Genomic DNA, 21,832 nt, shown 5'->3' on the forward strand with positions numbered 1-21,832 from the left:
TGAATATTGAAGTCTTCCTTTTAATGTTGTTCTTCCCCCTAATTTATAAAGGCATACTGTTCTGCCTTTTTAAAGGCTTTCATTCATAGTAAAGTCATTAAAATGGGCTTGAAAAGCACTAAGACTTTATTGTGCTACTCAAACTCTTTGCAGATATTAAATCTTCTCTTCTGAATTTTGTTCCCTCTGATTATTTCAGGGCTTATATAAATGATTTAAAGCTGGTTAAGTGTATTTGTGCTTTTTTTAGCATCAGTCATCACTGACTTAGTCTTCCAGGAGTGCTACTAGAAATGAGGCTGTAGTTTCATGAAACAAGGAATTTGGCTTGCAGTCAATTTTAGTAGTGAAAAGGTATGATGTGGTTTAGGCTTCAGCAACCTTAAATTACTAACCTCTAGCCTATCTGCAACTCGGGAGCTGTAGGTTTGATTTTCATGAAGGTGGTTGACCCATTTAGAAGTTGTGTGTGTTTTCTGTGGCAGTTATTCCTACAGGGAAATTACAGTGCTGATGAAAATGTGAGCTTATTACAAAGGGAAAAAGAGGTGCTGTGCAAGCCTGAAAAATATGAAGTAGAACAGAGTTTAAAGTGGTGGAGTACTTGAGGCTGACTATTGTAACTGAAGTCTAATTAGCAAAGGTCTTTACAATATACCTAGAGTATTGTATGATGACAATATTCAGAAATGGTTAGATACAGTATTTAAAGGCATTTACTATGAACTAAGTGGAGATACTTTCAGTCACTGATACCTGAATCCATCCTTAGGAGATGGCTAATGTAAATGAACAATTCAAAAGATTGCTAGGCACAGGATAAAATAGAATTGAAACAAAAAAAATATATGAAGCAGTCAACAAAGAACTGAATAAATGTATATAAATGGGATCTGTGACATGGGTACTTGCCTTTTGCTGCTGGACATCTGGATGTTGTTGCATGCTGTTTGGCCACCATTACCTAAGTTGTGTTTCCTGCTGCCTGAATAAAAGAGCCTTTGCGGCAAAATCAGTTTTGTGTAGAGCTTGTGGTTACAAATAAATGAGTTGGAATGAAATGAAACTTGTGAAGAGGCAATCTTTGGAGCAACCGGTGCTTTGGTGTTAGTGGGGAAACTCCACCACGTGCGCCGGATTCTTTGGCTGGCCAGCAGCAATCCAGGGAGTGGCATGCTCAGGGCCTGTCACCTGGAAAATCTGCTGGGACAAGCTTAATTTGTGTCTTCTGCTTGTGTTTTAAGGAAGATCCTAATTAAAAGTATTGCAAGGATGATTAAAAGTAGATGAGAACTTGAGTCTTGATATGAGGGAGTGGATGTAAACATTTTACATCTGTTTGGGCCATTGGCTTTCTATTAGGAATTAAGGGTGAACCGCATAACGTGTCATTTTGAAGTTGTAAGTGGTAGGTATTTCGTGATTCTAAGTGCTCCTGTGTATAAATACTGGGTTTTAATTTATGTGGCCACAGCACTAGACTTCAGAAAGCTTTGAATTTCCTGTACTGGGTTTCTTAGTTTAAAACATAATTTCTTCCTTCCTTGTTCGTTTCACTCTTGTGAGGTGGAACTCTGTATGTCCTCTGAGCCAGAGATGGGGATCTTCTTTCTAGAGTCCAGTGCAGATCTGTTTTATGGATACAGAGAACAACTTGATCTGGCAGTGTGGTCTAGTGATTATGCAGCAAAAGTCTATTTATACTGTCATTGTTCTGCATCATGTTTGCAAGAAGAATTTGGACCTTCTTATTTTACATAATATTTTTAAGATTCTTGAAGATACGCTGTCGTTTACTCTGAGGCTGAAGACTAGCTGATCTTTTAGGCTACAGACTGGCCTTGAAAGGTGTGGAGGTCAGACTCGCTTCCATAGAAAGCTTCAGCAAGGTTGTTTGGCAGGAATGTATTAGAAAAACTGATGGTGGAGATTATTCTTGTTCATTGCGCTCACCAGTTTACATAGCCGGTTCAGCATTTTAGTGTTGAAGGCTAACTCAGCTGTACATAGCATTGGTCCTGAGATGGAGTTGTAATTTTAATTATTGCGGATTTAATTTATTTCTGCCTTACCCATCATTAGTTAAGCAGAGGATCAGAATAAGCCAATTCTGATCATAATGCTGCAATTACAATTTGTTCTATAAAACATCAGTGGCTTTAAGTTGGAGCATACCAAAATCCAGGTGCCATCTACTGCAAAAGCTGATATCAGTCAAATGTGTTGAGGTTCAAGAGACATCAAAACAAACCTAAAAACTAGCTTTTTGCATCTGTGGCTTGTGAGGAAGGATTTAATAAAGGCACAAAGTTGTCTTACCTAGACAGACTTTCACATTCTGTGTGGTACCAGCATTTCTACAAAGCCAGCAATACAGCTTTTCGTGGGAGCTCCAAGCTCAGCCACACAAAGGAAAGCTTGCCGACTATGGAGCTTCTCAGCATCGTAACTCAGGGACTCCCTGTGAAAGTGGCCTTGAGCAGCTCCAAGTTGAATTGATCTTGAACACTTTTAATGGTTTTCCTCACTTTTCATTGTATGTGTTTAAGAAAGGGGTTCCTAGACCCTTTCATTCAACAGCTCACTCACATGGAGTACTTTGCTTCTCAATTCAGGGTAGGAAATGATCAAACCATGATAAATATTTGGCAAGAATTTGCAAGATCAAACTTTCTGAAGGAAATCTTTCTTTTTTCCCACTTACAGTCTTTAATTATTTTGAAGTCTTTATTTGTCTTTTCATAACATCTGCCAAGTTAGTCCTGTCTCTAACTCGTCAATGCTGTATATTGTATATGAATGTTGCCTTCCGGTATGTTTTTTGTTCGGATTGTTGTTGGTTTTCTTCTGCCTTATCTGCTGGGCAATGAAACCTTTCTACTTCTCCGTGCCTGGAACATACTAAAAGATCGTACGGTGTTTTTTGCTAAGTATTATGTTTAAAATTGTCAGCCTTGGAATTTGACCTAAATAATTCAGTAGCCTTTTGATGGAAACTTTAATGGGTTTGGGGAGCTAGCTTTTCCTGTAAAGCTTTGCTTATGTTTGTGCAATGGTGTGGTTTTAGGCTCTAGTGAGGTAGTGTGGCCTTGCCAACTCACCCAGACCACATTTTTGTAAGTGTGGTGCATATAGACATTAGAACTACTAAAGCTTCTTTCATTTGGAGCAGTTAATACATAGATTGAATAGTGTTAATTTATGTTATTTTCTGTGTTTGCATTCTATGGTTGAAAATGTTATTAGCCATTAATTGGCAAACAACTATTGTCAAGCTTTTTTTTTTTTTACTTTTTTTTTTATCCTACCATAAGTGCAACCAAGAGGAATCATCGACAGAACTATTTTTTTACAGTTAAAAAATGAACATGAAAAATATCGAGTCCAAGACTGCATTTTCAAAAGCTGTAGAACAGAACTCTGCTTGCTGATGTAAGCTGTTTATGTTGTTACACAAATTATCCCTGGTAAATTGGATTCTTGTAAATCTTGTTAACTCAGACTTACATCGGGATACTGCTTTGTTTGACAAAATGGATTAATATAGAAGTAGTCATTGCTTAAAATTTACAAAAAATTAAGAAGTCTCCTCAGAGAGAGTTTTTAATATTTTCTAACATAAATAATCCTTAAATAATAATAAGCTGTACTTCTGGTAAAAAGAGAAATCTAAGATAGTAATATTAAAAATACTGTAATAGCACGTTTGAAAATGTCTGACTTTTTTTTACCTGTATTCATATTGTCTCTTCATGGTTTTATTTAATGAAAGATTGTGCTGTTGTTCTTTTTGTGCCTTTGAGTGCATGTTACAAAGTATACACAATGTAGTGCTTTTCTAATTTTTCACTTGGTGGTAACTTCTGTATGTGTTTCTTTGTCTGGGAGGTAATCTCTGGGCTTGTTTTTTAAGAGTGTGAGGATGTGAAAATCCATATGAAGAAGAATGTAAAATTCACAACATTCATTATAGAAAGATTTTGCCATTTTAAGTTTTTGTGGCTTTGAATGCGGACTCTAATTTGCAGGTGGCACTAATCGGGAGCATCACCCATACTTAAACCAGAACAAATAGCAGCGGTGCTTGTGTTGACAGTATTGGGTTTCATACTTTAAGGTGGGCAACTCAGCAGGTAGGTAATGCATCAAGATTTTGGAGCTCTAGTTTCTGTATTTCATGTGGAGAACGGTGACCTGTGCAGAAAGGCTTCCTGGCTCCTGAACTCAACTCAGTATTTTTTGTACATTTATCCAAAGCATTGATGAGATGTAGATGGGGTGAAAATGTGAGTAGTATCTGAGAAAAGTGTGTTAGGAAGATAAAGAGTAAGGAGTAGATACTTTACAGTAACGTAAATCTTTGAGCTCAGTTAACAGCATCTTGCTGTCCTCTGTTTCGTTTTGGTTTGTGGATTTTTTTGTTTAGTCAGCTGGTCAAGTCAAGGTAAGCAGTGAAGTGTGTGCCCAGAAGGAGCTTGGGATAAACAGGATCTGCTCCTACTTTCCAGCAGAGTAGTAGTAGTAGCTGTTAATTCAGTTTGCATTATGATTAAAATGTATTCTGTGTTACTTGACTGAGAAACAGAAGTGACTTAGGTATGGGGAGGTGGATTGACAGTGGAAGTGGAATTATATGGTTGCCAGTAATGATGATGATCACAATGGATAGAAAGCAGGAGGGGAAGCTGCTTTTGGTAGAGAGTAAGGGCATTTTTGGCTGTGCTGAGCTTGTAAGAAAGACTGTTCGCTCCAGAGTAGATGTCTAAAGGACATGCTCTGATTTCAGTCTGTTGGATGCTGCATTTGGGGAGAAAATAGAAATTTAGCTATTTTTGCATGTGAGAGAAGATGAAGAGTGAAAAAGAGATGTTTTCAAGCACTACTAGGTTCTGAAGAATTATTAACTACTGAAATGATGAGGTGCCTTCAGCATGATGGGATGATAATGGCCAAGAAAATGCAAGACCTGGACATTGCTAACAATTGTAAGGCGATTTGCTGTAGAACTGTGCGACTTGCAGCCTTTAAAAAACATTTATTTCAGGTATTTGGCTCAGTTGACAGCAATGGCAGCACATTTTGTTTTTCCAGATGGTAAGAAATATCTGGAGCTCCTGACATGTCATCCCTATTCTGGCTCACTGCTGGTCAATGTGTAAGAAGCTCTGGAGATGTAGCACGCATCTCCTTCTACTCTGCCCTGGTGAGACCGCATCTGGAATATTGTGTCCAGTGCTGGGCCCCTCAGTTCAGGAAGGACAGGGAACTGCTGGAGAGAGTCCAGCGCGTGGCAACAAAGATGATGAAGGGAGTGGAGCATCTCCCTTATGAGAAAAGGCTGAGGGAGCTGGGTCTCTTTAGCTTGGAGAAGAGGAGACTGAGGGGTGACCTCATTAATGTTTATAAATATATAAAGGGTGAGTGTCATGAGGATGGAGCCAGGCTCTTCTCGGTGACAACCAATGATAGGACAAGGGGCAGTGGGTTCAAGCTGGAACACAAGAGGTTCCACTTAAATTTGAGAAGAAACTTCTTCTCAGTGAGGGTGCCAGAGGACTGGAACAGGCTGCCCAGTGGGATTGCGGAGTCTCCTTCTCTGGAGACATTCAAAACCCGCCTGGATGCCTTCCTGTGTAACCTCATCTAGGTGTTCCTGCTCCGACGGGGGGATTGGACTAGATGATCTTTTGAGGTCCCTTCCAATCCCTAACATTCTGTGATTCTGTGATTCTACCAGCTGTTAGGGGAAAGAGGGATTACGATGGTCCAGTGGAAGGGAAGATCCAGCCCCATGTCGGTGAACTCGAAGCCTCTTCAAATTATTAGCAGCTCTTCCCAAGATGGACACTTGGCTTCAGTGCTTTGGTCAGCTTCCTACTAGGAGTTGGCAAGAGCTTGTTCATTCATGTGGGTGCAGGAGAGTGAAGCCGCAGCCGGGAGGCGCCACGTTGGAGCCAGAGAGAGGAATCCTGCACGTCTGTGGTTGTAGCAGATGCATGCACTGAGCACGGGGGAGGCTGTGACTCCACTGGTAGAATACTGATCACTCTTTATATGCCAGTTCTGGCTTTTCTTTCAACAAACATTTTTCAGTGTGTTAATATTTCTCTCTGATAATGATATTTGGCTCGCAGATGGTAAAATCTTGCCAATCTGCCTGGTTCCAAATCAAGCTGTTTCCTGGGTAGTTGGGTTATATCTAGTCTTTGATAATGTTTTCTGTTTTTCTTCTCATGTTTCCTTTGACTTTACTCTCTACATCTAGACAGACTTAGCCATGGAAGTAGCTTCACGCAGTCTCCCGTTTCCCTATACTATATCTGTCCTTTGAATAGAGAAACTGAAGAATGGCTAAATAATTGATTATCTTGACACAGTAAGAGCGACTTATTGCTGAGCATGTCATACTTTACCTTACTTTGTCTTTCCATAAGTCTGTCTCACTGTCTCAGCACTAGAGAGGAAACTGCTCGAGGGCTTGTTGAGACACTCTGCCAAGCTTATTTTTTAACACTGCCACATGAACAGTAAATATGACTTCTGAAGTCAGGCATCTTCTCTATAGAGTAAGTGCATCTAATGTCTTAGAAAAACGTTAATGCTTGTACTTTCTCCTGACATGTGGGAATTCTGTCTAAAACCTTGCAAGCCCTTGCACTTGGAGAGTCTTGGTGTCTCTTGATGTATTCTTGGGAAATGTTTTAATTTGTCTTTGTGTTTTGATGCTGAGGAAGTATTTTGTAATCAGCAGTATATAGGAGCCATGTGGACTGCTTGTTCTTTTAGTAGTTCTGGATTAATATCTGTCGTACTGCTGCAAGGAACCTGGCCTCAGTGACACGGGTGGTCACTTTTCAGTTTTATAATGGAACGTACCTCGTGGAGGTGAAGCCCCAATTCCGCAAAATTGTGCGAATTATTTGAAATAGCTTTAGTGATGCTTTTCTCAAACAGGATGTAGCGAGGTTCTAGTCACAGTAATCAAGAAAGGAGTTTGAGTGCTAAATAATCTGGTTTTAGCTTGTGTTACCAGACTGAATTCCTCATGAAATGTTTTAAGTTCTGCTGTGGGTGGTTAGTCTCCTGAGTCTATTATCTTGACCTCCTGCTTTCGTACTGTAAGGCATTCTCTGGCACATTCCTCTCTGCAAGTCATTGTGTGTTTATTAAAACTTGCCATTTCTGAAATGCTACTCCACCCAGTATTTGTGGCTTGGGTAAATTGCAGGCTCTCCTTTCTGTGTGGGCTACAGCTTTATGAAAGCGCGGCACTGGGTCTCAAAGGCACAGCAGGGCTGATTACTGTGAAACTTCTCGAGCAAGTTCTCTTTCTCCATGACAATCTCTGCAGAGCTTGCCTACTTAAACCTGAACTGTGACCTGGAGAATTTCATAAGGGCTGAGATGAAAACTGATGATGCCTGAGCAATGAGCAAGGCTCTTTACTTGGGGTAGGAGGAGCTGAGTAGGAGGGTTAGCAAGCGAGGAGGTGCAGCCCTTTACAGCTGCACTGGGAGCCTTGGTGTTCATTCATAACTACTCTCAGCCTCTGGAATTGCTCCTCAGTTGGACTGTGCTCGACTTGGGAACACCAGAGGACAGAAGAATATTTGGTGAAAGAAACTTGCCACTGCAAATTGCTGACACAACTTGTAGCGTCATGGTTCAGATGTCTTTTTTCTGAATCAAATATTGGTGTCTGAAGGCAAGTGTATCTTTAATATCATTTTTGTTAAATAGGAGAATAACACTTTCACTTAAAGTCAATGTGCAGAAGCCAAGTGTTGCATAAAACTCATTTATAGGTATGATAGTCTAGTAGTTCGCTTTTTCTGTTTTCTGCATATCGCAAAGAGTGTATGCTGCATGCAGAGAATTATTTATGACGTTTTCTTCTGCTGGGCTGGGGGGAGAATTCTACTGGAAAACAGCATTGTTGACATGTCAGGGCAAATTATTGTCAGATTTCGAAGGGCAAGTCTAAAAAGCTTCTGTCTTCTCTGCTACACCATCAGTTTTCCTTCCTTCTGCCTTTAGCTTTTACAGTTTGGTTTTAAGAAGGTTTAAGGTTTTGCTTTTATACCTCTAAGGGGAAAAGGAATATTTTTTTACTTTGCATCACTAGATATACTCTTAGTTGTAGTATTGCATCAGTATCAGTTTGTATGATGTGTTCATTATTTTAAACTTCTAAAATCTATATAAAGAGGATTATTATATTTAAAATTCCTCAGTTGGATAGTTCAGAATGTATTTGATTTTAGTTCAATTTCCACACGTGAAATTCATACCTGTACAATTCAGAGAGGTCTTTTTGATAAGCCTATGTTTTTTTCAGCTGTGAATATTTTTCTATTGGAGAAATGTTTTAAAACTAAAACCAGACTTTGTCAAAAGCATTGATGTGTTATTGGAATTGCACGTGTCTTCTATTTGCCTTTATTTCATATACTGAGATTTGAGTTTTCCCCCAGGCAATATCCTGGAAGAATGTTTTAAGCATGGGTTTATTATTTGTTTTTCAGCCAGCATTACTACTTCAGTAGAAGCCTTGATTGAGTAGCTGGTATGAAAAATGTATTCTGTCCTTTAGAAAAATGTATACAACAGATAAATTTTCCTCCTCTAAGGAGGCAGTCAACAGATAGGCTGAGAATGGATTTCCCCCCCTGGCTCCCTGAGACAGATGAACTAAATATTTCAGTCATGGGTTTTTTTTCCATCATCATACTGATTTATGTGTTATGTAAAACAGATAAACCAGGAGACTTTTCCTCCTTTTCAGTGGCATATTTAGTCTAGTGCCTCGTTTCCTGAAGTACTTAACTTTTGTTATGAGGAATCTGATTTTTTTTTCATGTACAGATACAGTGTGGCACACACCTGATGCATTTAGGCTAGAATGCAGATACTTTCCTGTTTATTTAGGCTTTTCACCTCTGTATGACTTCTGCAGTTGGACTTGATGGTAGTTCTGTTTGTGAGTATTTTGAAACTGTGCAAACTTCCAAGCTGTGTATGTTAGTGCATTTTCTAAGTGTAGCAATTATTAAGGCACTGGGAACTGATATCAAAAGAACAGAAGGCTTCCCAGGACGTTAGTCTAAGATCATGTAATGAATGATACTAACTCCAGTGTTACCAGTAGATTGACCTATTCTGTCTGAATTTACTTTCAGGGAGAGGAAAAGAGGAAAAAGGATTTTTTTTTTTTTTTTTTTTTTGGTCTAATATGTAGTGGCTAATGAAGTGCACCTTTCCATGTCATGTACAGAACATGTGAATAAAAGCACTTCCAACTACTTAAAAGTACCTCTGTGTCCTTTCAGGAATCAAATTTATTGCAAGGAATTAAAAAAGGGCTTTGAGTGCTGAGCATGTGGAGAGCAGAAACACATTTAATATCGCAGGCTGATGCTCAAGAGTAACAATAAACTTCAGCTTAGAATCACACCATGGAGGAGAATTCTCACTTTTTTTACATGTTACAGATTCTTTTTGATCTAACAGCCTTTCAGTTGTGTGTCAGCTATCTCTCTAGCAACATATACGGCTTTGAAGTAGTTGAAGCAAATGGGCATGTATATACATGTATTAGCAGGCATAGTAAATCACAAGCTGTTGAAAGGGTAGAGAAGTAGTGAATTTTTACAGCCAAACCATGTAATTAACTGGTTTACCACTGCAGATTTAAGTGAAATATAACAGTAACGTGGTGGTAGGGAGGAGGATGAAGCTTAAAGTAGACTTTTTTTTCTTTCCCCCTCCTTTGCAGGGATGAGACAGTCATATCTTGGCACAAGGCGCACAGTCTGTCTCTCCTACATTGCTGTGGAGTTGAAGCAGAAGGTATTAGGTCTAAATACCTGGATAACGGCTTCCTTGTTTGGGAGATAGCTTCAGAGAAGGGAAATGTAACGTTATCTATATGGAAATTCTTAATTTTATCTACCCAAAGATTTCAGTTTCACTTCTAAATGGAGAAAAGGGGCATAGCAAGGGGAAAGAGGTTTTTAATCTGTTCTCATTTACAGTTTGGCTACATGAACAGTGACCAAGGGACCTGAGAGGGCATGGAGGGAAATAAGGGGAAACCTTCTTCAGGATTACATCGTTTCTGCGACCCGGGGGATGTCTAGCCACTCTTTAGCAACATGAACACGAGGCGGCAGAGAAGACTCTGTTGTGGAAGAACCTGCTGGGCTGGCTGGAGGCTGATGCAGCCAAAGCAGTTTGGTGGCTGATGGCGGAGCCTCCCGTCAGCCTGTGCCACCCCACCGCTCCGGTGTGAGACACGGACACATCCCGGTACCAGTGTCAGCAGAATGTTCCTGGGCAGGGTCATAGCCCAGAGTCTGAAAGATGAGATAACAGACCCATTAACTGGGCAAGATGCGTCTGTAATGAGAGGATACAGTTCCTTCTGCATGTAAGGGGAGTTTTCCTACTGCAGCTTTCTCTTGATTAGGAAAAAGAAAACATGTATTCTGAAGAGATCTGAACCAATGTAGTTGTGCTGTTTTGTGGTTAAGAAGATAGATTTGGAGAAAAGATGTGGAGCTGTGTTTGTTTAAAAAAAAAAAGAAAAAAAGAAAAGAAAAGAAAAAAGTAGTGTTGTCCCTCCTTGCATTTATTCCTCATTGTCCCACCATTCACTCCTTAAGTTTTCAGCTGCTCTTTCTGTTCCTTCTGGGACATCTGGACAAGGAGCACTTCAGCTGAAAGAAGTGCGAGACACAGTAATGGGTAAATGGAAACAGGCCTGAACACGCGACGTGCTCATCCAGTTTCTCCCTCTCCCTCTGCCCAAGTGAATAGAGGTTTTCACTTCTCGTACAAAAGAAGTGAAGGTTACTTATCACATATAATGGTTTCTATTGATGGCTCCTGTTCGTGTTTTGGTTTTTTGTTTTTTGGTTTTTGGTTTTTTTTTTTTTCCTTTTCAGTTACATCTTTTTTTCCTTGGTATGTATTGGGACATTAGAAGAAGCTCTAGTGATTCATAAGATCCTGGAAGCTACTATGTTTCATAATCAGGAAAATTATTTTCAGTGTTTTCTGTATGTGTCTTAGTGTATTTATCTATAGGTAGTAATACACTTGCACTCTACACAGTTAAAACCTTTCATAGGGGTTATAAAATACTTCAGTCTACTGTATTATCCTTGAGCCAGTGTGAACTGAAATTACTGAGTGCAAATAGTAAGTACACTTCTTTCCATGAGCAGCTGCAGTAAACACTATTAGCTGAGGATTAATCAGATTCACACTACCATTGATTTAATTTGTGGGATGTGTTTCAGTTTGTAAGAAGAGGAGCCCACTAGTATGGAGCAAAAGAGAATACCAGTTCTTATTTTCGAGCCAGTTCTTAGAGTCATATTTTTCTGCTTTCCAGGAAACAGAGGAGGTTTATAAATGTATTTTGTCAGAAATAAGGTGTGGTGGGGAAAATGGGATCAGCAGAGAAGCACCAGACAGGAAGGAAATTCCAGATGTGGAAGAGGGTGGCCATGCACTGTAGTTGTCAGGACAAAGAAGCAGCTGATCTAACGAGCAGCGGATGACGGAGGTTATGAAGAGCTTATTTGACTTTATTCTGGTAGCTGTCAGCAAGAGCAGTTTTAGTCAGCTGATTTCTAGTCTCAAAGCCAATTTACTGGGATTTTTTTATGTTTAAAATTTAAGTTGGTTCATTTAAGTGTTTTATTCATTGCATAAAATATTTGGGACATTAATTTAAAAAAAATCCTTTTTGTGGAGCTTATTTCGTGCAACTCTTCCAGGAGTCAGGCTGGTTTGTATATATAAATATGACAGAGCGTTAGAGAAGAAAAAACTCTTACTTCACCTGTATAGGAAAATTCAACATGGCTGTGTAACACAAAACATGGGCCCCTTTTTCAGATTCTCTAGTGTAGCACAATAGGGAAGCCACATAGCTCACGAGTTGTGCCTTGTGCAATAGAAATTTGAGACTGGAAAGGCTAACAGGAAAAATAATTGATTTAATGAGTCCTTAAAACCTAAATAATCACCATTTTTGTGGGCTTAGAAAGCAGAGATGAGTAGGACCAAAACTGAGATGTCAAAAATGAGAAGCCATGTGTTTGCGGTAAAGAAGAGCTGAAGCAAAGCTATTCTGCTTTAAGCACCCTAATGGGTTTGACGAGAGGCGTATAGTGTTGCTTGGCTTGCTGCTGATTTGGCAGCCTCTGTCTCTTCGCTGCATTTTTCACCTGTGCCCTTCGTTTGTTCCTTTTTTTTTTTCTTTTGTATCTTACTCATCAGAATGTGAGGTAAAAGGCTGGTACTTCAACACACTTGTTCCAAGCAGCTAATGCTAACCAGCTTTCACAGAGAACATAATACTTACACAAACACCTTAACTCATGAAGGAAGAGGGTCCAGTGCGACGTAGGTTTTCTTCATGTGCGGGGATTTCATCTGTGTTTTCTCCGAGAGCTGATGGCCGAAAGCTTGTCCGGAATGCTTCATTTGGAGGATATAATGAACTCTCTCCTGCTTTACCAGGTTTGTTATCGTCTTGCATTTCTTAAAGTGTACAGAAGAGAATATAATTTCTTCCTCAAATTTTTCAGCTTGAATAAAAGTAATGTACCGAGATGTTGGGAGAAATCAGAATAATCCTAGTATGCATTTAGGTAACAGCTCTTTGTAGTGGCAACATTTGTACATAGGCGGCTAAGTTATAGTTCACACAGCAGTGAATCTCTCTTTAAAAGGTGTTTGTGTATTTGGTACTGATGTGAATATTTGGTTTGGTCGTTTGGGCATTTATGACTGAAGTTCTGTGATGTGTTTTATAAACGCCTTCCTCCCTTGTACTTTCCACTGCCCTCACACACAATGAACTTGCTTCAAAATAGTAAGGTACAGCAGAAGGTTTTAATTTAGCTATAACTACTTGAAGACTCTGCATGCTTGTCATCAGTGACAAGATAGAATGAGTTAGAGCTAAAAGCCCTTGCTAAACTCAGTAGTGCAAGATTTTTAAGATATTTAACATGAGAAAGGACTTGAGTCTCCTTTTGCTCAGATTTGTTCTTTCCTGAAAATCAGTACTGGAATATTGAAATGAATCTCTATAGTTTCATTGTCCATAATGTACACTTCTGATACAGGTACCTGAATTTCAGCAGTTTACTTCAGGAAACTTTGATGCTTGAAAATGTATTACAAGGTCATCTTTACCTGAAGGGACACTTGCAGAAATTGTACATTCTTACCAGAATTAATCTGTACATGTGATTCGTCTTGTGCGTGCCCCCATACGCACTTTGTTGTGTAGCCCCGTGGGGCCAAAATGCTGGGGAATAAAATAGTTTTCACTGTTTGTTGTGTGCCTTCCGCAGAATGGCTCAGTGAATTTGTAAGCCATGGTTCTGAAGCCACAGGAAGATCTGGGGTGCAGTGCACGGGGGAGTTGTGGGCTGATGATCAGGGAGCTCTGCAGAATCGCTGGAGCATCATGTTCAGCCACAGGCCAGTGGGGACAGATGCTTGGGACACCATGTTCTATTAAACCTCATGTTTTACCCCGTAAGGTTTCCTTTCACTCAGCTTCAGGAAGTGATTAGCCTTCTACTCAGAGTCTAACACTGAGTTTTATTCAGGCTATGCAGGAAATAAAGATCTCCAAGCTGGAAAGCGTGGAGTTGGCAGCTGGACAGAACCTCCCTACCTTTAAAATAAATGCATGTAGTCTGGTAGTTACTGAAACAAATGTTTCCTATTTGCTTCCTTCCTGTATAGGATTCTGCATTAAAGCTGATAGCTGTCTGCAAGTGGACAATGAATGACTTCTTAAAATGCAGACCAAATGGAAAACAGTTTTTAATGAAAAAAATCAAGTCTAAACATAGAACTGAAAAATGTTTTATCTTTTGGAATCTTCCGTGTATCTGAAGAACTTAAACAGTATTCATATGCTGGAAAGTATACTCTTTTGGTTTGGTTTAAGCAAGGAGTAGTTATTGCCTGTCAAAAAGATACTCATGTAGTTACAGTAGAGGTCATTCTTTGGTTATTATTGTTTATTTTATATGGTTTATGCAAAACAAAAAGTGACCATGAGAAAATATGTAAAAGGACTTCTTTTGCTTTTCTGATTACTTCAGTTTCAAAAGCCATGGAGGAATCTGAATTAGTTAATATGTGATTGTCTTTTTAAAACTGCTTGTCAGCAAACTTTTGAAAATCGGTCAGTTAAAAGGACCGATGTCTCCTGTGTTCAATTCTTGAAAAATATTTTTCCTTTTTTCTCCTGCTGTGTTTGTTATATAACACTAGTATTGATATCTCCCACTAAGAATAGCTCATAGTTCTTCCCGAAGCATATAGTTTTTCAGCTCAATTATTCATTCTTCACAGGCACACTAGTAATCAAATCAGGCTGTTTATTGCTTTTCATTTGGAAGTCAGTAATATTGTTGGTTGGCTTCCTATTTATGATCTTCTAATGCAATGCATTGCTTTTTTAGTGGTTCTTCTCTTTGTTCGAAAAAAAAGCCTCCAGTGGATAGTAATTTTTTTTCTTTTTAGATAAAGTAAATCTGGCATTAAAAAGTAACGTGTTTTTTCCGATGTGATTTTTCTCAGGCATCCTAATTGAAAGTGGTATTTGAGAGGTACAAAAGCAGTCTTTGAGATGTAGGAGGTGTTATGTGCTTGGTTTTGGTTTTTTCCTTCCCTCAAGATTCATTGAAGGGACAGATCGCAGATGTGACTTTGAACAATGTTACCAGTTTTGTACTTCAAAATTGAAATCTCTTAACTAAACAGTCTTGTTTTAAAATGTACCCTATCACAGACTTTATCCTAAAGATTCTTAAACACTAGCCTTACAATGTATATAGCCCTCATTTTTTGTCAAAGACGATGTTTTGGAGAATTTTTTTCTTTTGGTATTGACAGCATGTTCCAGCTCAGTCTCTAAAGCATCATCATTTGATTTTGTTCATGGGCATCTCGTATGTACAGAGTTCTGGTTGTTCCAGTTGCCCTCTGTTGTCAGGCTCCCGCTTCTGTCAGAAAGCTCATCATGAGTTTTCACACAGGTTTCCAGCTGCAAGTTTTGCAAGGGTATGCCGAGTGTTCACAGCAGGAATGTACTATTGAACAGTTTCCCTTGGCTTCTAAGGTGGTACCATGAACTGTGGCTGACTGCCCTGGGGTTGGAGTCAGCTTTCAGAGCCCCTGTGGCCTGTGATGTGAAGACAAGGAAGGTCACACTGGGAGAAAGTCTGTTAAGACACAGTGTTGCTGTGGAGCTTGTGTTCATTAATTGTTTTTTGTTTTGTTTTGTTTTTTAAATCTGCAAGTGCTTTAAATAATACTGGGGGCTCAATCTGCAGCGCGGAAGGTTGGTTCAGATGGCACTTGCTCGCTGTCTCCTAGCTCTGAAGGTTGCTTTTGCGTGAAGAGGTACAAAATGATGCACAAATCCAAGAGATTTAACAGCGAGAAAGTTACAGAAAGGGACTGCATCTTTAACACCTGGATTTATACATTGTGAAATGTGAGCTCAGGTTATCTTATCAAAGAGTTCCTGATTGAATTACAGGATGAGAAACAGCAAGTAAGCTAAAATATTAAGTCCAAACCCACCGCTGATAAACTCTGAAGAATTTGAAACACACTCTTTTTATTAGACCTGCCTCTAGCCTCTCATCCCTTGGCAGGCTCCACTACAGATATGGGCTTCAGTGGCTTTTTGTGGTGCAATTTTCAGTACCTCTGGGGCTGACAAAATTACAAAGAGAACAATAACACAAAGCATCATTTAAAGGCACAGTTTTCTTGGCTTTCCTGTTGTCTTTGTCACAAATCCATAGACAATATATTGTTTGTAACTGGTAGCAGGAAGGGGGAAAACAGTATTTCTTATTACTGATTCTATTAATATAATTGTTCTGGTGGTTTTGTTTTCCTTGAACAAGTATTTCCACAGCAAAGTGTATGTTATCCTCATCTTTGGCCCATATATATAGCTTTTTGTGATATTTCAGTACAAATTTCCATGCAGGTATTAGCATCAAACTGTTCTTGTCAGAAGAAGTGAGACTGCCCATGGTATTGAGGTCCCTCCATCTTAACAGAGAGTCCCTCAAAAACATGTCCTTACACTGGGTGAGGCTGTGTCTGAATCAGCACCTGAATTATGTTGGTTTTTTTTTTTTAACCATACATTTTATCACTTGGGAGGAAAAGCCTTCTTTCTTTTTTTTCTGAGTGAGCTTATCCCTTCTGCAGAGGAGAAGGTAACAAGTAGGATGGTGTGGGACATGAAGCCGACTGGTTGGGTTTCCTCACAGACCAAGATGGAGCAATGCAAGGCATTCCAGGATCTGCAGCACCCTGACTTGCCTTCACCAGCAAACCCTTCAGACAGCACTTTGCTGTGGGTGCGAGTAAGGAAGGGAACGGCAAGTGTGATGGGATGTGTATAAATCTGCAAGCACACACACCTCCTGGGCTTGAGGTGCTGCAAGCAGAATGAAGGTGCTGGAGAGAGTTCAGAGAAGGGCAATGAAGCTGGTGAGGGGTCTGGAGCACAAGTCTGACGAGGAGCAGCTGAGGGAACTGGGGCTGTTCAGCCTGGAGAAAAGGAGGCTGAGGGGAGACCTGATCGCTGTCTACAACTACCTGAAAGGAGGTTGTAGCATGGAGGGGGTTGGTCTCTTCTCCCAAGTAGCAAGTGATAAGACGAGAGGAAATGGCCTCAAGTTGTGCTAGGGGATGTTTAGATTTTTTGGTATTAGGAAAAATTTCTTTACAGAAAGAGTTATCAAGCACTGGAACAGGCTGCCCAGAGAAGTGGTGGAGTCACCATTCCTGGAGATATTTAAAAGATGTATAGGTGAGGTTCCTAGCAACATGGTTTAGTGGCTGAGTTAGGTTATGGTTGGACTCGATGATCTTAAAGGTCTCTTCCAGCCAAAATGATTCTATGATTCTGTGAAATTTGGGGAAATGTGACTCAGCTTCGATCTTTGTGTCTAATGCTCTGGGATGCAGTACTTCATTCTATTTTCATTGGTGATAGCAATGAAAAACTTGTTTATGAAAAGAGAAACCCAAATGTGTGTGTTAGTTAAGGATGTGTAAGGCCCTTAAAGCTGCTGTGCTTTAGAAACTAAGCTGTGAATTATAGCTTCTCTCCTGTAAGAACAATCCTGACTTAGCACTTTCTTGTTGATTCCCATCACTAAGCCCTTTGTATATGCATATAAATAAAGAAGTAAAAACTGGAAAGCCATTAGAAAATGCCAGCATTGCATTTTCAGTTGAACTTGGTTCCTAATTGGGAATTTCTTTAGGGTATGGGGGTGAAGAGAAAACCTCATTACTGTGGTTCTGGTGTGTGTTTGACTTCTCAAGACTGGCATCAAATCTAATAATTTCTCAGTGAACTAACGCAGGTCTGTCCTCTAAGGCTTGAAGTAACCTTTGCTTTGTTTCAGCACCTGATGTTGAGTGCTGTAAAGAATGTGCTTTTGTATTTGGTGTTATATAGAAAAAGTGGCTTCTGGCTTCTGGATCGTGACTCACCTTTTTGCATTTTTTCCCCTAGTTCCCTAGTATTACAAATCTTCTGCCTGTTTAGGTACTTCTTCCCTGTGGTCAAGTTGTCTTCTGCATTATAGGTTTTCATTAGCCAAACAAACCTATCATGGATGTATTGGAAGAATTTCAAAACAAAGGGTTTAATGAATTGTGCACAGAGGGTGTTCTATAAAGACAAATAAAGGTTTCTTTCTAAAAAGGCATGTAAGGTTTTCTTGGTGTAAACATAAAATGTAATATTATTGCATTGCCGTATATAATTTTAAAAAATCTGATCTTAAAAAACAATCTCTGCAAAAGGTAATAAATATAAACAAAAAACCCCAAAAGACTGATTACCAGACCAAAACTAAAAGGAATCTCAGATTTCTCATGTAACCTGAAGACCAACTTAATACCTCTGTAAGTCATTGAAACTTCCCAAAATGTGTATTTGTGACAGATGAATCAGTCATGTCTTAGACTTTCTGGGTGTTGTTAAGTTGTGGAAGGGTGAAGCTACTAATTTCAGCCTAAATAAGTAAATAAATGTCCTACACTGAACAAACTACTCAACACTGCTACAGAGAGCTAATAAAAATTATTTTAAAGCTCATAAAATCTCTCCCAACATACACACACTCCCCTGAAGAATGTGAAATCAAACTGTTCCTCTGACACATCTTCTCATTTTAGATATCTGAGCACCAGTTTCTGTTTCTAAGTTCGGAACGTGTTCCAAGGGAAGCTCAGAAGAGCTTTCGCTGCCCGTTTGTGCGATTTCTCTGCTGACGTGGTGCCCTCTGGTGGGCTGAAGCTCTGGGGTACCACTGGCGGAGCCACGCAAGGCTTTTCAGCTGCGTGGATTATTACTAAGTTCAGTATGACTTCATATTTATCTGCCTTCTGTCTGGAGGGCATGCACATTATGGCATTTTTACTTACTCAGATAAATACCTAGTGCAATTTGGTTTATTCCTGTTTATAAAAGCTTTATGCTACCACCGATCTCTTAAAAGAAAATGTATGACTGAGGTGTTCTCTTCATAACTAGAATAGCTTATTTTTCCTTAAGGAAATGTTCTTGGTATATGTTCCACGGCATGTAGCAGCTGTGCAGGAGCACTAATAGCAGTTGTGACCCCTGTCTCCATTGTCACACGTATAGTGGCTACAGCCCCATCTCACTTTGTTTTTTGGATACTAGGAAACTGTGGGGTTTGTACTGTGAGTTGCTCACAGAAGATAAATGTGGGATTTCAATGACTCTTTTAATATAAAACCTTGTAGTTACGTTTATGCAGTGTCAAGTTAAAGTATAAATTCAAGGTTAATGTAAGCAGCCTTTTTCATTTTCTTGCAAAAAAATGACTGGCAATCTTTATCAGTGTTTTAGATTTGCTTTCATGTAGGTGGTATTTACCAATTATTTCTAGCTACAGAAATGAACAAACCAAAAAAGGCTTTATTTATGGTTCTGCTCTGTGCCTGCATGTATGCAGACGAGGGGCAATGAGAAGATAAAAGTACAAAAGTTTGCACACCATATTTACGTTCATCAGGTTATTGGATAGGGTGCAGCACCATCCAAATACAGTGGACTGTTCTCACCACTTGGTGGGTATTAAATTAGTTCATATTGTAGTAGCTGGTATATTTTCAACTGATGCGATGGACTGGTATGTATGTCGTTTGAAAATCCAATTTGCTTGCACTCTTTTATGCTAATCACAATTTGCAAATTTATTTCAAAGGCTGCTTCATATAAGATGTTATATCTTTGAATAATTTGCTACTCTGTTCTCTTTTCTTTAAGGTTTTGACAAAGGGAAGGATGATGTGTCACAAAGCAAAGAGGATACAGCACATTCTATGTCGAAAAGCAAGGTAAGGAAAGCAGCCTCCTAATATGTCTTTAAAATGTCAGTGTGCAAAGGAGTTCTGCAGTTTTAATTAAATGCCCATGTGTTTAACTTTCATTGTAGATAATCTTGAATATTACTCTTCAGATTCATCAATAGATAAAGATTAAAGGGAATTTCTTAATGTAGTTCTCAGAATGGCATAACTTGAAAATCTGCGGTTCAAATTAGTGAAAATGAGACATGGAGCCTTCTCACTGTCATCTTGGAGTGGGATGTTGCCTTGCCAAATGTAACGATGGATGGAGGCCAACTCGCTGTGGAACTGAATTTAAAATCCTTTTAAGCTATAGGTGCAGATGCTGTTCACTGAGCTGTAGCAAATCTCATAATAATGTTAAGGAAACTGTAAGTGGAAAAGGTTTAGTTTAACGGCTTGAATTGCCAGAGTAAAACATAGTTAAGTGTAATCTGTTATCCTATCTGTTGCAAAAGCTTCTGTGCCTCAGAATTCAAGTATAAAGGCCCATTTTGCTGAGGCAATGAGAGTGCAAAGGAAAGCACACTCAGTAGAACATTAAACTGGTTGTAATTGCTATGCATGTTTATGCTTTCTGGTAGTCTGGATATTAGAAATGGAAAAGGTAGGAGTCAGGCAAATTCATAGTCATCACTGTGTACTCCCAAGATAGGAAAGGCTCACTGAGATGCAGTGAAAACAGACAACATCCAAAGTGCAGCTGGGAGATGGACACTGCAGTCACCAAAATTATTGCATCTTGGGCTGGCTAAAATTGAAAAAGGAAGAAAACATGAACTACCCAAGCAACCAAAAATACTCTTTTTATGTAGCGATCCTAGTTTTTTTCTCTCCAGAGCTTTGTTTTGTTCTGATCGCAGTTATTTACATGAATAGTTTGCAATAGCATTCTTATTCAGAATAAAATGTTCTTGTCTGATGGTATAGAAATAGTATGCACATGATGAGAGATTTGTGTACAAACTCATTGTGGTAGTGTATAGAAAAGTCTACCATAGGTATCTTTTCCTTTCCCAAATCCTTGTCAATTGGTAGGTTACAGGTACAGAAACTGTCAGTTCTAGGGCATTGTATAGGTCGCTCTGATACAACCTTCTTTATTTGTTGGCCTGTCGTAACTCCTGAGGTGCATGAACATTTTGGTTGGTGGAAGTGGCTGGCATGTCAATATACTAAATTTTTATTTAGGGATTTGTATGTGTTAAAGAGAAGAGACTGCATTTTGCGGAGTGGGTGGTTGTGTATGGTTTGATCACTGGACAGAGTAGCTAAGTTCACTTGTTTTTCTTATTTAGGCAGGATTGAGTTTAAAGGCTTTAAATCACCCTGCTTTGTAGTTTACTGTTTTCTGCTAGGATGTCCACTGGTTTTTACAGAGGCAGATGTGGTAACAGACCCTTGAACAGACTGTCAGGGTGCAGCAGACATGGGCTGCTCTGCGGGGGACCACAGCTGGCTCCCGAGGGACATGGGGGAGATGCCCACGTGATTTTGGGCACAGCTCTTTCCTTAGGGCTCTGCTGCAAGGTGAGCACTGCGCCTGTCCGAGCTGGCCCTGGGCACAGGCACCCCCACTCCTAGGAAACAGAGGGATTGCACTCAAGGTCTTGGCACAAGTTTTTCTGTGATACTTCATGTGTCAGAGCTCTAAAGAGAAATGCTGAAGAAATATCGAAGGAAATCCAAGTGACTTAAAAATTATAGTAGCATTTCCCTGCTTGAACAGTGTCATTGGAATTGCGCTGGGGTGAGCAGGTTGGGTTCTGCAGCTGATGCTGCAGTTCTGTGGTGTGTAGCTAAGCATAGAAATGCTTACAAGAAGTGACCTCAAGTTGTGCCAGGGAAGGTTTAGATTGGATATTAGGAGAAATTTCTTCATGGAAAGGTTTGTCAGGCATTGGAACAGGGCTGCCCAGGGAAGTGGTGGAGTCACCATCCCTGGAGGTGTTTAAAACATGTATAGATGTGGCACTTTGGGTCATGGTTTAGTGATGGACTTGGCAGTGCTAGGTTAACCATTGGACTCAATCTTTAAAGGTCTTTTCCAACCAAAATGATTCTGTAATTCTGTGATTTCAAGCTGTTGGTGTCTTACATCTGACTTAGAATCACAAACTTTGCGTCTTTCAGCTTCTGCTGCATCCTAGAGCTTCACTTGTCAGGGAGATCAAGGAAGGATACATTACCATCCAGCTTGCTTCTGATCAAAATATTCGTGTTGGTCCAGAAACCTCTAAATGAGTTTTTCCTAGGAAAGCAAGTTAATATTGTCTCTTTTAACTTGGTTTTATTTCAGACTCTATTAATCATTTATCTTCGACCATCCAATTTATTTTTCTCTTCCTTATTTTTTTTTTCTTGG

The 21,832-nt window shown here is 39.6% G+C and overlaps 1 protein-coding gene across 2 annotated transcripts in view; it reads left to right on the plus strand.

Annotated features, from left to right (window-relative positions):
* The window catches only part of OSBPL8 (oxysterol binding protein like 8), a 99,396-nt gene that overhangs the window by 46,968 nt on the left and 30,596 nt on the right, over positions 1 to 21,832 (plus strand). For both annotated transcript variants that reach the window (XM_065634730.1, XM_065634739.1), the window contains one exon: positions 19,385 to 19,455. In XM_065634730.1, the coding sequence (XP_065490802.1) occupies positions 19,385 to 19,455 (71 nt within the window). The remainder of the gene's footprint in view (positions 1 to 19,384; positions 19,456 to 21,832) is intronic.

This window comes from Caloenas nicobarica, chromosome 1 (genome assembly GCF_036013445.1).
Source record: "Caloenas nicobarica isolate bCalNic1 chromosome 1, bCalNic1.hap1, whole genome shotgun sequence".
NCBI lineage: Eukaryota > Metazoa > Chordata > Aves > Columbiformes > Columbidae > Caloenas > Caloenas nicobarica.